General features: G+C 45.4%; 2 protein-coding genes across 3 annotated transcripts in view; one reads left to right on the top strand and one right to left on the bottom strand.

Moving 5' to 3' along the window:
* LOC134620315 (NACHT, LRR and PYD domains-containing protein 12-like) overlaps positions 1-15,865 on the top strand; it is a 290,226-nt gene that overhangs the window by 3,271 nt on the left and 271,090 nt on the right. The window lies entirely within an intron of this gene.
* LOC134624182 (protein NLRC3-like) overlaps positions 1-15,865 on the bottom strand; it is a 41,667-nt gene that overhangs the window by 2,239 nt on the left and 23,563 nt on the right. Inside the window, exons 6-8 of one of the 2 annotated variants that reach the window (XM_063469168.1) lie at positions 6,459-6,632; positions 2,992-3,168; positions 451-624 (exon numbers count right to left, since the gene is read on the bottom strand). In XM_063469168.1, coding sequence (XP_063325238.1) covers positions 451-624; positions 2,992-3,168; positions 6,459-6,632 — 525 coding nt within the window. The remainder of the gene's footprint in view (positions 1-450; positions 625-2,991; positions 3,169-6,458; positions 6,633-15,865) is intronic. The other variant, XM_063469169.1, reaches the window with a different exon arrangement.

Here is a 15,865-nt window from a genome sequence, read left to right as displayed (position 1 = left end):
GCAGCAGGGACTTCAGTGCTGGGACTGTACTAGGACACATTGTTGCTTCACTTTTTCTAATCTTTGGATTTTTATTGAAGTTGATGAAAACGTTTTTCACTCCTAGTTTGAGTTTGGACTTTCATTCATTAGAAGAACCTTGATGTGTCCACTCTGAGCTCTGTAGGAACCCCAACAACAAGCCCAACAATCCAGATGGACGGTTCCAGCTGTTAACTGGAGGAATTCCATCCAAACATCTGCTCTCACTAAAGTCGTTGCTATGGGGACCATAAAGGTCAGAAACAGGAAGTATTTGTGTCCAATCCTGAAGCCTGTCACCATTCTCCTCTCACAGCTTCACTGAGAAGCTGCAGCTTTACAGGAAACACTGGATCTTTGTTTCATACTGACTGTGTTTAGTACAATACTGCTGACAGCACCACCCACTCACTCCATCACTCTACTGACCTCACAGTCTCCAGTCTGTAGTCTGGACTCTCCTGAAGATCACACAGCTGCTTCACATCTGTATCCTGCAGTTTGTTGTCTCTGAGGTCTAGCTCTCTCAGATGGGAGGGGTTGGACTTCAGCGCTGCTGCCAGATAATCACAGCTGACCTTTGACAAACCACAGCGCTTCAATCTGTATAAAGAATGAAAGATGTAAGTTTATTAGACAAAGTGTGAGCTTGAAATCATTCAGTGTTTCATCATCTGTTCAGAGCTGAAGAAGGTTCAGAATGTAGAAGTTTAGAAAATGGAAACTCCAAACAGCAGAAGCCAACAGGAAGCAGCTTCAAACAGGAAACTGTGCAGAGTTTCAGACTATATGTCCTGATGCAGCCAGTTGGATTTTGGAGATTTGAATCTCTGTTCTGTGACTAAGTCCTTGAATCTTTTCTTCCAGTTGGTCCAACAAGACAGACTGAGTATTGGACATGAGTTGTGGCTCCATTAGGGGAGCTTCTACATGTGATGTGATGGCCCCTCTGGGTCTGTCAGGTCACAGGACTGAAGAGAGCTCAAACTGGGCACACAGTTGTTCCAGTCTGGACCAAAGACTCTATACTGGGACTGAGGGACTGCTTTGACTGCACCCACTGGGACTTGTTAAAGGCTCATGTTCTCACCTAGATCATTTCTACTGACATTTCTTTCTGGGAATAATGGGGATTACTTTGAAAAAAGGAAGTATTTTCCCCAATAAGCAGCCCTGGATTAGTAAATCACTCCAACATGTTCTCAGGCAGAAGAAGCTGTCTTGTTATGAGGGAGAGAAAAAAAAGACTGAGGCACATAAACTTGTTCAAAGAGAGATAAAGCGGCTAAAATCAGGTGTAAAAGTAAAGCAGAGGATGAGCTGAATAAAGGACACTCAAGGCTGGCTTGGAAAGGAATGAAGTCCATGGTGGGGATGCAGAACAAGGAGCAAAGATGAATGTGATGATGAATCAGCAGAAGACTTGGACTCATTGGATTCCAGCTTTGATATCATTGATTTCAATGAAGAGCTTTGTGATTGTAGCAATGGGCTGGTAGCTCTGAGAGTCCCACTGATGAGGTGTTTGTGTGGAAATCTCTTAGTGGGACCAAAGAGAGAAAAAGCCCTGGTCCTGATGCTTTAGGAGGGAAATGATTGAAGTGTGCTGTGAGGAACTGACTGGGAGATTTTCACACATTTTCCAGTCCTCCTTGGAACAACAGGAAGTTCCCAGCATATGGAAACAAAGGTTAAGTGTCCTATGGCACTCAGTGATGATGGTCCTGTGCCCCCTCCACCTCCACCTCTTTGTAAAGGAACTAACTGTAATCTGAAGCTTCAAATGGAACTAAGACTTCCTCCACTAGGTGGCAGTGTCTGATGAGAAAGTGTTAGTGGAGCTGGCCTGGAGTCAGAAACAGGAAGATGCAGGATTTGGGCTGAAATGGGGAAAAGTGGTTCGCACTAGTGCCTTAAAGCAAGAAGGTTGTAGGTTGAAGCTTGTTGGCCTTTCTGTGGAGGTTGGATGTTCTCCCACAGTCCAATGAAATGCTGCTTAGGTTCATTGGTGCTTCTAAATTGGCTGTAGGTGTGGATGTGAGAGAGTGCTTCTCTGTCTCTCTCTGTTGGCCCTGTGATGGACTGCTCACCTGTGCAGGTGGACCACGCCTCTTGCCATATGACAGCTAGGGCACAGGCTGCAGCCCTGTGAGCCTCAGCTGAATAAACAGTTAGCAAAAATGATCCATAGATGGCCTGAAATCCCCCAGTTAGCAGTTTGGTAGATAGCTATGACATGCTAATCCCATCCAGCAGCTGCATTCTACCTGTAAGCTGATCCCTGCTGAGCCAAAGCACTTTTTCAGATACAAATTACAACCTTTAATAGAAACCTATTGGTCAGCATCTTATTAGCCTGCTGTTAGCTTCATTCCACAGAAAACTGAGAGAAACTAACAGAGTTGATAAAGAATAAAGAGAAATGTGCTGATTTAAAGCCTTTGAAGTGCTTCAGATGATCTCTGTCCACTTCCGTCCACTCATTCATTCATGTAAGCTTCTAATGCAGCTTTGATCTTCACAGTCTGCTTCATGAAACTCATTCTAACCCTGAATGTCAGAGTCTTCCTCCTTCTCTTTCCCATCATTCATGCTGCAGTGGAGGAGATTTGGATGTTGGACTGTGTTTTGGATGATGTGTGTATGTTTGTGTTGGACTGCTGTCTGTAAAGCAAACGCACATTTTGCTTTGGATTTCAGTGTCACACAGACTTTAAGGTGGGATGAAGAGTTTTAGAGTTTAACAGTGAATTATCCAGTGGAGGATTTTTCTTCTTCTTTGAAGGTTTGAAATGTGAACATTGTTCTGCTGCAGTCAATGGACTAAACCAGAGAAGAAGAAGAACACAGACTGTACCATGAAGATCCTCAGTGTGGATCAGTATAATATCAGCCTGATGTCTGCAGTTTAGTGTCAGCACAACTTTCACATCATATTCATCTCAGCACAAATAAAATATTCTGACTGACCTCAGAGTTTCAAGTTTACATCCTGGACTCTTCAGAAAACCACACAGATGCTTCACTCCTGAATCCTGCAGCTTGTTGTTGAAACTCAGGTCCAGCTCTCTCAGATGGGAGGGGTTGGACTTCAGCGCTGCTGCCAGATAATCACAGCTGATCTCTAATAAACCACAGGTCCACAATCTGTATAAAGAATTAAAGATGTACGTTTATTAGACAAAGTGTGAGCTTGAAATCATTCAGTGTTTCATCATCTGTTCAGAGCTGAAGAAGGTTCAGAATGTAGAAGTTTAGAAAATGGAAACTCCAAACAGCTGAAGCCAACAGGAAGCAGCTTCAAACAAACACAACAAGAGAAAAAACTCTGAATTTTCCACATCTAATGTCATACATCTATCATAAAAACATGAAAAAGACTTGAAAAAGTCGTGTTTTTCCTTCCAGGAACCACATGGCTTCACTTTTAAAGGTGAAGTGTGAAAGAAATGGACATATCTGAAGTCAAACACCTTTTTCCAGTCACATGATTAAAGCAGACAAACTACAAGCTCATTTTCATTCCAACAAGTCATCTTCTGACCTGGACTAACAACACTGGTCTCTATGTGCAGCTGGCTGTGAGACCAGTGCTCAGGGAGCGTCTACAAAGTGCAACACTGAAAGAACATCTCACACTCATTTGCTTCCAGCACTTTCACACAAACATCTACTGTCATTATTGTCACCAAACTCTGTGGATCCTTTATTGGAAATTCAAATGTGATTCAAATGGTCAGACAAAAGAGGGTTATGAGGAAATATGATGAAATGTTGTGTATTAGCAGGAAGTTATTGAATCATTTTCCTCATAAACCAAACAAAATGATTGACAAACATGTTCTTACAAACTCAGTGTTGGACTTTGATCAGCAGGATAACCTGATGTTTAAAGGCATTTTAGTCTTGCTGTATGAGAGTCCAGTTATTACTCAGTATTTATGGATGATGTTCTAAATTAGGCTCAAATATGTGACAGACATTTAATCCCATTTCAGTTTGGCCTCATCCTGGGCCGGATTATCCAACACACACTCTGACCACAGGCCCAGGGGCCACGCACAGCTGGGCTCCATCCAAGAGACAGGAAACTAAACCAACACAATAATAAAGAGCACCATTTGATTTTCTTACATTTTAGGTCTTCAAGCCAAACATACTAAAAACATGAGCATATCTATGTTTTCTGTTAAATGATGTCACAGGTAGAACAGAGTAAAGTGGTGGTGTTACAGCCTTTCTCCCCTCTGCTGCCGAGGCTGTTAGTCTCTGCCAAACTCAGCTACAGGACTTCCAAATGAATGAAAGCAGCAGAAGTGGCTTTACAAATGAAAGAGGAAGAGGAGAAGAAGAGGAGAGGGAGGCCACCCTGACCATCACTCCAGCTGAAAACATCACACTTCCATTAAAGTTGGTGAGAAAATGTTGAGCAGGATGAGCTGCTGGCTAATCTGGAGGCTGTAGCAGCAGCTCACAGTCACAGTGGATTTCCACTCATGAAAAAGCTCTGGCTGCTTCATTTCATATCAGAGACTTTAAGGCTTCAGTGAAGCTGGACTGTGATGCTTCCTCTCCATAGTCCAGTGAGGCCTCAGTGTTCGCACACTGTGTGCCCTGTATGTCTAATTATTGAAGAAGGAAAAGAAGCAGAGCATTCAAATCCAGCTGGCGAGGGTATATCACACATTTGTGCCCAGGGCTCTGTAAGCTGAACATCCATCCGTGGCCACATGGAGCCATCATGGATTTAGTGTGAACAATAAAATAGGCAGTGATGTTTCCACATCTGATCCAGAACATAATGACATTAAAATGATGGGATTACATGGAACTGGCAGATCCTGGTTCAGGCTCCAGTCTGCAGTCATGTCAGCATCATGTCCCACATTCACTAAAGGCCATCTTTGGCTTTATTGTCAAAATCTGGCTGGCCTGGAATCCCTGTTACCCATAATGCAACAGGTGTCAGACACAGGCAGAAAGAGTGTGTGAGACTCCAGGAGGAGCAGCCAGCTATCAGCTGTGCAACACTCACACTAATATATCAGCTGGGTTTAATATTTAGGCACGTAGATCATTTACGTCCTTCAGCTCTTCTTCCATTTACCGCCAACACGTTTCAAAAGGAGCAGCTTTTACTTTGAAGGCCAGCTGTCTCTGTTTCCTGTTTTCATTGTTGGATAATGGAACAAGTCGATACTTCAGTGCGTTGAATTGTGTTGCACAAAAATAAGAAACATTTTCACGTTGTTCAGGCAGAATCGAGTGTTGAAGAATGAATTCACATGTCAATAAACATTTTCATCAGCACAAGCAGGACAATGAAAGCGGGAAATACCTCAAACTGCCATTTCTCATTCTACAACTTCAACAACTGCACATGAATTAGACTTCATACATAGACCCACAGTCTCTGGTTGCTCTGATATCTCACTGACAGCCAATAGAAATAAAGAAAAGTCCAGACTGATAGTCTCTGTGGGGTTAGGCAGTGAACTGCTCACGCTGCATTCAAGTGCATCACAAAATGTTAGAATTGGATCCAACTTTGTGAAGCAGATTTGTTCTCAGCTGCTGTTTTGAACATTTCTCATTTCCTCATGAACTGTATTAAACTCTGTAAATGAACTGAGAACTATTTCTACATTTGAAACTATGGATTCATTTTCCCATTCACTTCTGTACGTTAGTGTATAAATGAATGTTAGACTGGGCTCCATGGAAACACTGGGACTGGTCTCAGCTGCCTTCTTTCTGTAGTCCAACAGAGTCCTTTCTCTTCTCCAGCTTCTGTTTGAAATCCTCTCACAGAGCCTGAATCCTGCTTTGTTGTCATGTTTGGGCCTGTGTTAGGCTGCACTGTGTTCCTCTGCTTTAACACACACCTCACCACAGCAGCTGTGTGGGTTGTCTCTGTAGCAGCCAGATCAGCTTCTGATACATGAACATCATCACAGCTCCTAACTTCACCTTTATTAGCTTTGACATTCATTTCTTTCTTTTCTCTCTCTGTGTTTCACAGAAGCTCAAAGTCTCTGCAGCCTTTTTTTATCTGCTGTCATCAGATCTTCAACAGCCTCATTCACATCCCTCACACACTCTACAGCCTCATCAGCACTGACTTCATCTTCACTGACTGATGGAGCACAACATGAACCTGTGGAGGCTGAAAAACTGTCCTGTCAAACATCTCCCCATCACCACCCCACTTCTGTCAGCCTTTAAATGAACCCTGCTCAAGTCTGTCACTTCTGTTTGGAGCCAAAAGGAAAAACTGTTGTTCAGTCGTTTGGAAAGACACAACATTTCTAAAAGCACTCAAACTTCTTCACATTTGTCTTCAGACACATCCTGAACATTTATGAACTAAAGAAAGTTTCAAACATCAAAGATCTGAAATATAGAAAAACAACAACAGCTGCAGTCAGTGAACTCACCTCAGAGTCTCCAGTCGACAGTTTGGACTCTCCAGTCCAGCACACAGAAATTTCACTTCTGAATCAGGCAGCTTATTTCTACTCATGTCCAACTCTGTCAGATGGGAGGGGTTGGACTTCAGAGCTGAGGTCACAACTTCACAGTGAGTCGTTAAGAGTCCACACTGAGTCAGTCTGTGATTATAGAAAATATAAGATGTGTTATTATAAAATAATGACACAAGCAGGTAACAGGAACCATCTCTGTTCCAACCTAAGATGCAGACTAATCTTGTTCCCAAGAGTTTGCGCTTTCACAGGCAGGGGACACAGAGCACAGTTGATTCTGGAGAGAGCACAAAATCAGCTTCTGAGTGATTGGATAAGACAGGTCCATTTCCCTACAGATGCCCTCCGGAACAAGATTAGTCAGACCCTGCAGGAACTGAAAACACTTCTACCGTCCCCTATTCTAGAAGAGGTTTTCAAGTTTGTGGACAAGACTCAGTGGGCCCAACACTCTCAAGGAAAAGAAAGACAACTCGGGAAATTCCATACTTTGCTAACGAAAACTAATACTTCCCAGCCAACACCTACACAACAGAGAGAAGAACAGGACTTCACACCTGAAGACAGTAAGAAAAAATGGGTGAAAAACCTTTGAGAAAAGAATCTCACGGAACCTGAAAAGAAAGTGTTAGCCAAAGGACTCAATTTTGCCATTTCTCCTCAACAGTTGGCCATAGTGGACCTCATCACAGCCACGGGAACTGCCATAAAGATTAATAAATTATCACAAACGGAAGCAGAGCAAATCAGGATGAATGTTTCAGCAACCGTCTCCAGTGCTAAAGTCCCTCCGTCTAACCTTACAATAAAAGAACAGAAGGTCGTCGCTTCCCTGAGTAAAGACCACAACATCACCATATCAGCAGCCGACAAGGGGAGCTGCACTGTTGTTCTAAACACAATGGATTATCACACAATAATTACAACACTCCTCAGTGACAGCAATACCTATGAAGCATTAAAACAAACCCCCAAAAGCAGCTACAAAAAGAAAGTTATCAGTTGCCTTCAAGAATCTAAAATGGACAAAATCATTAACTGATAGACATATCTATACCCAGGGGATGCTATACCCTGTATTTACAGACTTCCACAAGATCCACAGAGAGTCCCATTTAGACCCATTGTTAGCAGCATAAACTCAGCTACCTACAACATTTCTAAACACCTCGCCACCATTCTAGCGCCCCTTGTGGGAAACACCCTGCATCACATAAAAAACTCCACCGACTTCACCAACAACATCCAGAAACTTACATTTAACCCAGATGAAACCATAGTGTCCTTTGACATAATCTCTCTTGCATACCTACAACAGAGGCAGTGGAGTCAGAAAACGAGTATAAGAAGACAGCTCCTTGGAAGACAGAACCAGCCTCACCCAAAATCAAATTTGCAGACTGTTAGACCTCTGCCTTACCACCACATACTTCAAATACAACAAGGGTTTCTAAAGACACAAATGTGGCGACAAATGCCTCCTCCTTTTCCCCAGATTTGAAGGATGGGTGTATCTCTAAAGAGATTGTGGAGATGAAATTGTTTTTTCTGTTACTATTCATAACCAGCATATATATATGACTGTGCATCATTTATCATTATCATTTCATTAAAGCATTAATTGAATCTGTTGATGTTATATTACAGTTTGTATTCCAGGTGTGAGAATAATTGCATAATAATCTTTCATTGCAGGTTAAACTGTATTCATGTTATCTATATATTCATATCTGGTTCATATGGATCATATGGTGATCGTGCTCGGCTTCCCACATATATATATGTGTTCAATAAAATCACTGTTTTGACGCATCACTGGGCTCTGCAGTCGTTTGTCCTTCACCTCAAAATACGAATCAGGACAGTTTTTGGTGCCGAAAACCCGGTTTGAGGAGGGACTTGGTTGGCTGAGGTCCGGCAGGTGCGGTCAGACGGACGGACGAGAGCCCAGCAGGTCGACTGAGTGACGTGCCAGGCAAGATAGAAAGGTAAGCACCACCTGTTGATTAAAATAATATCCAAAGGTGCTGAACTGGAAATTAAGCTAAATTAAATGTTCACTCAGTGGAGTTGCTGGGGATTTTGTCTGTGGTGATTTTGGGTAATTAGTGAAAAAATAAAAGTTTGGGGATATTTGACTGACAAAATTTGTTGCTGTTTATTCTGGGGTGAATTTGAAGTTAATAGGTTTTGTGTTTAAGTGAATGCTACGTGCTTAAGTTAAGGTGTTATATTTGCTGACTGTGATGCCAGTCAAGCAAGATTGTAGATTAGGGTATTTGGCCATAAGGGATTTTATTCCCCGTTTTGAGTAGCAGGATTGGATCCGGGCATCAGATAATAGACTGTTGGGACTTGGAGTCCACAGTGATGCTTTTAAAAAGTATTTAAATTAGTCTAGGACCGGAGTTGGACTCCGAGGAGTGCAGTCGCTCAGCGTTTGGCACCGACCAATAACCGTGGACGCATGGTTATTTCTTAGCCTGGGTGGTACCCGCGGGACGTCGAGCACCCGTTAAAAACCCAGTGGTCAAGGACCACAGTTTTACTGCGCTGTTTGAATGAAGGGTTGGACCCGGCCGTGACCATCCAACGTGGGTGACTTATGAGCTTTAAGTAAAGCTGAAAGCGTGAGTGTGAAACTAGACGCTGGATGTGGAGTTCTCTGTCACGCTGCGGGAAGCGGTTATAAATTAATTAGGGCCTAGTAATTTGACCGCTGTCGGCGACGGCATTCCCGAAGCGGAATCAATTGGGCAGCAAGGTTGGACCTGGGCTTAGATGCTTTTAAATTGGTCAAAAAGTTAAAGGGGAAGCTGTGTATTGGTGAACCATTGAAGTTGGAGTGTGTGAGAAATGTGGATGTTGTTTAGTGAAAAAAAGACTATAATAGAGCTTTTGGTGATTTGTCAGAGGTTGTGTGTAATGTTTGAGTATATTGAATAAACCCTGTAGTCTGGCGTCTGAGATTTTGCATTGTGAGCACGGGTGTGGTGATATTTCATGAGGAGGTCAGTAAGAGGTCTCCTGGAAAATTCTTGTAAAATAGAGTTGTTGTTTTGTTGTTAAGTATATAATTGCAATAAGAATCAATTGGGTGATTTGTGGTTGATTTTTCTGTTTAGCCTAAGGAGGCAGAAGTGTGGGTTATTTGTGACATTTTATTGAGAGTGAGCTGGTTGATGTATGTTTCCTCCCTATTAAGAGTGGGAGAAGTGCATGTACAGTGGAGTTATTTTTGTTTTAAACTTTGTTATTGCTGGGTGACGTGAATGTGAGAGTGAATTTTGCTGGCTTCGCGTGCTTAATTTGTTGCAGTGGGTCTTTGAGAAACTTTGTGTTTTTGGAGAATTGGTGCAGTCGACGCACCAACTGTGAGTGTGCGTGTGTGTGTGTGTGTGGAGAGACAGAAAGTCTGTGTGTGTGTGAGGCGGTTGTGAGGGCTTAGAGGAAGTGCAGCCTAAGCAGACAGGGCGCCTCTGACTGTAAAAAGGGAAGTGCGGCGAGGCAAACTAAAGGGAGGAGCTCAAGAGCGGCCATTTTGTGGGTGAGGTTAAATACAGAATGGCTGACAGCGAGAGGATGACCCCCAGTGGGGAGAAGAAATATAAGCCACTGAAGGAGCAGATTCTACAACTTAAGAAGGCCATCAAAATTACCTCTGAGGGAACTCCTAAGGAGATTGCCCGGGAGTGTAAGAACATGGAAGATGAAGTGAAGAAATTATGTGAGAACCAACAAAAAACTTTGGAAGACAGAGTACCCCTCCATTTGATCTTTCAAATTGGAGGTGAAAAATGTGAAAAGAGGACAAAAGAATTGGAAGAGAAGCATGTGGGACGTTTTGTGGGAAGAAAAGGGAAGGCAGAAAAGAAGTTGATGATGGAAAGACAAGGTAAGTGTTGTAAGTTCACGATTATGTGTCAGGGGGTGTCTCATTGGATGAAAGAGGAAGTGGTCGGGACCACTCCAACACTGACGAAGGAAGCCATGGCTGAGGGGACATCAACGTCAGGTTATCCCAGCCTGACACAATTCTCAAGTGCCCCGCCCCCTCTGTACGCCTTTCCAATTTTGACTTTGGAGGGTGGTACTCTGTGGGGGCCGGGAGGAAAAACAGGAACGGTGAAGGGAGGAATTGTGGATTTTCAGGAGGACAGTAGGCAAATGACTCCGACATGGCAGGCAGAGGGAGCCAACACAGGAGTGACACAGCCTAAATCAGTGGCAGTTACACCAGAGGTGACTCAGTCTCAGCCAGTTGCTGGGACATCAAGAGGTAGCATAACTACACCGCGTGTGACTTTGCTTCCTCCCTCGCACTTCAGCCCAGAAGGAGCTGTGGAAGAAGCTCAACCTATGGCTCCTAAGAGTGCAGATCAGGTGACACCAGAGCGGGTCAGCCAGGAAGTGGTAACCCAGGATTCATGGACTTCAGAGGAAGATACGTCTGCCCCGCCACCTCAGAGTTTGCTGGCAAAGGTAAAGCAAAAGGCCTGTCAGAGGCCAGATGTTGGCGACCTGGAGGAAAATCAGTGGCAGGGGGAGGTCCTTGGGAAAATATCTACCAATCGGGAAGCCGTGACAAAGTTAGAAGAGAAGTTGAAGGAGCTGGAAGAGGGGATAGTAGAACAAAGGATTGAAACATTGGAGAAGGAGATTGTGATGTCAGCAAGAAGAGGACGGAAACCACGGGAAGTGTCGGCTTTGGGGATCGAAGGGTTCGCCCCAGAGTTTAACGCTGACTTAGGTCTGCGGACGCTTCGCTCTGGAAGGGCTTTGGGGGAACAAAGAGACAAGAGACAGTCGATTTTTGAGAAAAATCGGAGCCAAAGCATCGCGTTGCAAACCAAGGAGGGGGAGCTTGACCCAGAGGAGGAGTTGCCACTCTCTATACCCTTGATGAAGGGGCTAAAGGGAGAACCAGAGTATAAGCCCTATAACATCAGAGACTTGGAGGCACTGGTGAAGCAACTGCCCCCGATCACAGAGGGAGGAGCTGCTTGGCTGAGGAGGCTGCACAGTCTCGCAGAAGGAGAGGAGCTCGCCCTGGGTGATTTTAGAGCGGTTTCTGGACGGGCCATGAGAGGGTGTGGTTTAGCTGACGTGGAAAAGATAGCAGGCACCACATGTGCACCAAATGACGTCCCCTATGAAATGGTGCGAAATGCTCTCGCTGACGCAGTGCGTGACAAATATCCGACCCCTAACACTGGCACCACACCTAGAATAGTGTGGAGCCCAGAACACACTACTAGAGAGTTTATAGAGCATGCAAAAGAACAGTGGATTATGCAGACTGGAGAGCATCCTGGGCAGGAAGGAGATCATCGGGCGTGGTTCCACTCTGCACTGTTGGCAGGTTTACCAGAACGAGTGAGAGCTATCCTGGAGAAGAACCCAGACTTTGCGGTTGCAAATTCTACAAAGTGGGAGCGACATGTCATACACAGACTTGAGTTGGAGAAGGACGAGGCGACCAAAAAGAAAAAGGAGTTAGAGGAGGCGCAAGGGCAGCTGGTGAAATTGAAACTGGCTGAGGCCAGAGAAAAACTAAATGAAAAGAAAAAAGAAAGTAAGGAGGGAGCTAAGAAAATGCTGGTGGCAAGGCCTCAGGGCGATCCTATGCCTGACTGGCCAGATCTGGACCCGGTTTTGTACCCTGATGACCGATGGCCCGCCAATGGACCAAGGCAAGGACGACCCGCGGGGAACTGGGGGGCTAGTAGGTCGCTGAGGGGGCGTGGTGGATCTCAAAGAGGAGTGGGACTAAGGGGTTGTGGTCTGGGGGGACCTATGCTGGACCCCAACATGTGGCTAAAGTGTGGAGGACAAGGACACTGGGCTCGCAACTGTCCTACACCATGGCCACAAGAACCATATTATCCACCCCAGGCACGTGGAGCTCCTCGAGGCAGAGCAGTCCAAACGAGAGGACATCAAGCTCCAAACCCAGGCATGGCGCCGGTGGCTCAGTATCCCCTGGCCGACTGGGGCAGGGAGGAGGAGCAGTACTGACGGGACCCACAGAGATCCGGCAGCATGGGAATGGCAGATCCTATGTTGTCGATGACCGTGGAAGGGACTGAAATGACCTTCCTGGTGGACACTGGAGCGACTTACTCAACGCTGAGACAAAGACCAAGCAGTGCAACACTATCCAATCACACGGTCACTGTAGTGGGTTTTTCGGGGGTTCCTATGACTCTGCCAATAACCAATCCAGCCCCGACAGAGCTGGGAAAACAGACATTGAAGCACAGATATGTGGTGTCTCCTCACGTGCCAGTGAATCTGATGGGCAGGGATCTGCTCATTAAACTGGGAGCCACTATCATGTGTTCGGTGGATGGATTGACAGTTACACTTCCGGGAGGAAAACAGTTCCTGTGCCTGGGGACACATTCAAAGAACCAGTATTTGCTACAAGACTGTGAACAATCGACAGCTGATATATACTGGGGTCGGTTGGTGGACGAAGGCATTCTGAGACAATACCAGCAGTGGAAACCTTGGATTATGGCCTTGGCTGTCTATTCTCCTTCAAGAGATCCATACCATGTCACCCTCTATTATGATAGGGACGATGATGAAATCTATAGGGACCATTTCCAGTCTGAACTTGAAGGTCAGACTTGGAATGTGTGCTCTCAGAACATCTATGTCGGTCCTGAAGGCGTCGCGGCAGCTGTAAAATTAACCGAAGAACAACGGCCTTGGTTCAACATGGGACCTGATTCAGTGCCCCACATCACATTGGCGGTCCATGAGGGTCATCAGGCGAAGGAGGCGGGAACGATGGTCAGGAGAGCGCTGGATGAAGCCTGTTGGCAAGCCACTCAGATTCCAGATGTTTGGTATTCGCCAAAATGTAAAATTTACCGTATCACTTGCCTGTCAAAGGACGCAGTGATATTGGAGCATGACCAAATCTCAAGAATCCATGGAAGAGAGAGAATAGACCATGCTGATGCGACTCTTCCTGACACTTTGTGGTCAGCAGGATCCACAGATGTGGGCCTGGCAACTTGCTCGCCTGTTTTGTTCCAACTGAAGTCTGATGCACCAATCTGGAAACCGCAGTACAGACACAAACGAGAAGCTGAGGAGGGAATTGCAGAAACCATTGAAGGGCTATTGAAAGTAGGAGTGCTTGAGCCCTCACATTCCTACTGGAACACTCCCATTTTGCTGGTAGAAAAGCATGGGACAGGAAAGTACCGGATGGCACATGATTTAAGAGCTGTAAATGCCGTTCTACGTACTGACACTGTGCCTGTTCCAAATCCTTACGCAGCACTAACAGCACTAACACCAGACCAAAAGTGGTTCACGTGCATTGATCTAGCTAATGCATTTTTCTGTCTCCCACTGCATGAGTCTCTTAGGGACATTTTCTCATTCACATACAGGGGGCAACAGTACAGATACACACGGTTACCACAAGGGTTTGCATTGTCACCTGGGATTTTCAACCAAGTGTTGAAAGAGGCTCTCTCACCGTGTCACCTACCAGAGAGGTGCACACTGATGCAGTATGTTGATGATTTATTAATCGCGGCTCCGTCAGCTTCGGCATGTATGGCAGCCTCACTCACCATACTGAAGAGACTCGCTGAGTGCGGGTTCAAGGTGAGTAAAGAAAAGTTGCAGTTGGTCCGACCAGAGGTAACATTTCTGGGCCGTGTCATTGCTCACAAATCAGTGGGGTTGCTCAACACACACCGGGATCAGATTCTAACACATCCAAAACCGCGCACGGTGAAGGAACTGCTCTCATTCTTAGGCTTAATGGGATACAGCCGGCAGTACATACCAAATTACGCAGGTAAAACAGCTCCTTTGAGGGATTTGGCAAAAATGGTGGGTGTCCGTAACCTTAAGGCTGAACTGCCATGGACATCGGCCACTGAGTCGGCTTTCATCACATTGAAACAAGACCTGTCGAGATCGGCTGATCTTGCGATCCTTAACTATGATGAACCCTTCTATCTTGATGTTTCAGAAACACACGGGATAGTTAATGGGGTGTTGTTTCAGAAAAAGAGGGGAGGAAGAGATGTACTTATGTACGTCAGCATCAGACTGAATCCATTGGAGACAAGGCACCCTGTATGCACACAGCATGCAATTGGGGTGGCAAAAATCATACAAAAGACAGCACACATAGTGAGGGAGCACCCATTGAAAGTGCTGACCACACACAGTGTAGTGGCATATGTTAACTCACAAACCTTCACTATGACACCATTGACACAGCAGAGAGTGAGCAAAGTCTTAGACGCTCCAAATCTGACATTCACACATGAGGGAATCAACATGGCAGATTTAATGGGGTCAGGAGAGCCGCACGACTGCGCAAAGAGAGCTGAAGTTGAAGAGAAAATCAGAGAAGACTTGAAGGCGGAACCTATTTTCGGAGCTGAAGACTGGTTCACCGATGGATGTTGTTACAGAGATGAGGAAGGACTGAAAGCAGGTTATGCGGTAGTTTGCAGAAATGGGACCGAATTTGAAGTGAAAGAGTCCAGAAGACTTGAAGGGCAGCAGTCCGCTCAGAGAGCAGAAGTAATTGCTTTAAGCCGAGCCCTGAGACTTTCCAAAGGGAAAAGAGTCAACATTTACACAGATTCAGCTTATGCCTTTGGAGCAGCTCATGTGGAGCTAGCCCAATGGAGAAGAGCAGGATTCAGGACAGCAGACAATGCACCAATCTGCCACAAGAAGGAAATGGAGGAACTTGAACAGGCTTTGGGGTGAGTATTATAAAATGTAAAGGTCACTCTTCTGGGACTGGCATGGTGGCCAGGGGGAATGAAGAAGCCGATCGAGCCGCAAAGGAGGCTGCAGGATATAAAGGACCAAGGCAGATGGTGCAAATAAGTGTGGAAGAAGAAGCAGGAGTCAACATGTTGGAGGAGGCCAGGAAGGCCCAAGAGGAGGCGGCCCCAGAGGAGAAGGGGGTGTGGAAGAGCCGAGGAGCATGGGAAGAAGGAGGTCTTTGGCGAGGACCCGACGGACGACCTGTGCTGACTGCAAACCTGGCAAAACAGAAGATCGCCGAAGCCCATGGGCACGGTCATGTGGGTGTGGCCCAGATGGAGAGACACCTGTGCCATTGGTGGGACCCATTTTTGAAAGTGGTGGGGTTGTTATTGACCAAATACTTATTTGCCACCCTGATTTACGAATAAATTCTTTACAAATCCTACCATGTGTATTCATGGATTTTTTTTTCACATTCTGTCTCTCACAGTTGACGTGTACCTCTGGTGCAAATTACTGACCTCTGTCATCATCTTAGGTGGGGGCACTTGCACAATCGGTGGCTGACTAAATACTTTTTTGCCCCACTGTAT

The sequence above is a fragment of the Pelmatolapia mariae genome, linkage group LG3_W (assembly GCF_036321145.2).
Source record: "Pelmatolapia mariae isolate MD_Pm_ZW linkage group LG3_W, Pm_UMD_F_2, whole genome shotgun sequence".
Taxonomy (NCBI): domain Eukaryota; kingdom Metazoa; phylum Chordata; class Actinopteri; order Cichliformes; family Cichlidae; genus Pelmatolapia; species Pelmatolapia mariae.
This window is presented reverse-complemented; position numbering and strand designations above follow the sequence as displayed.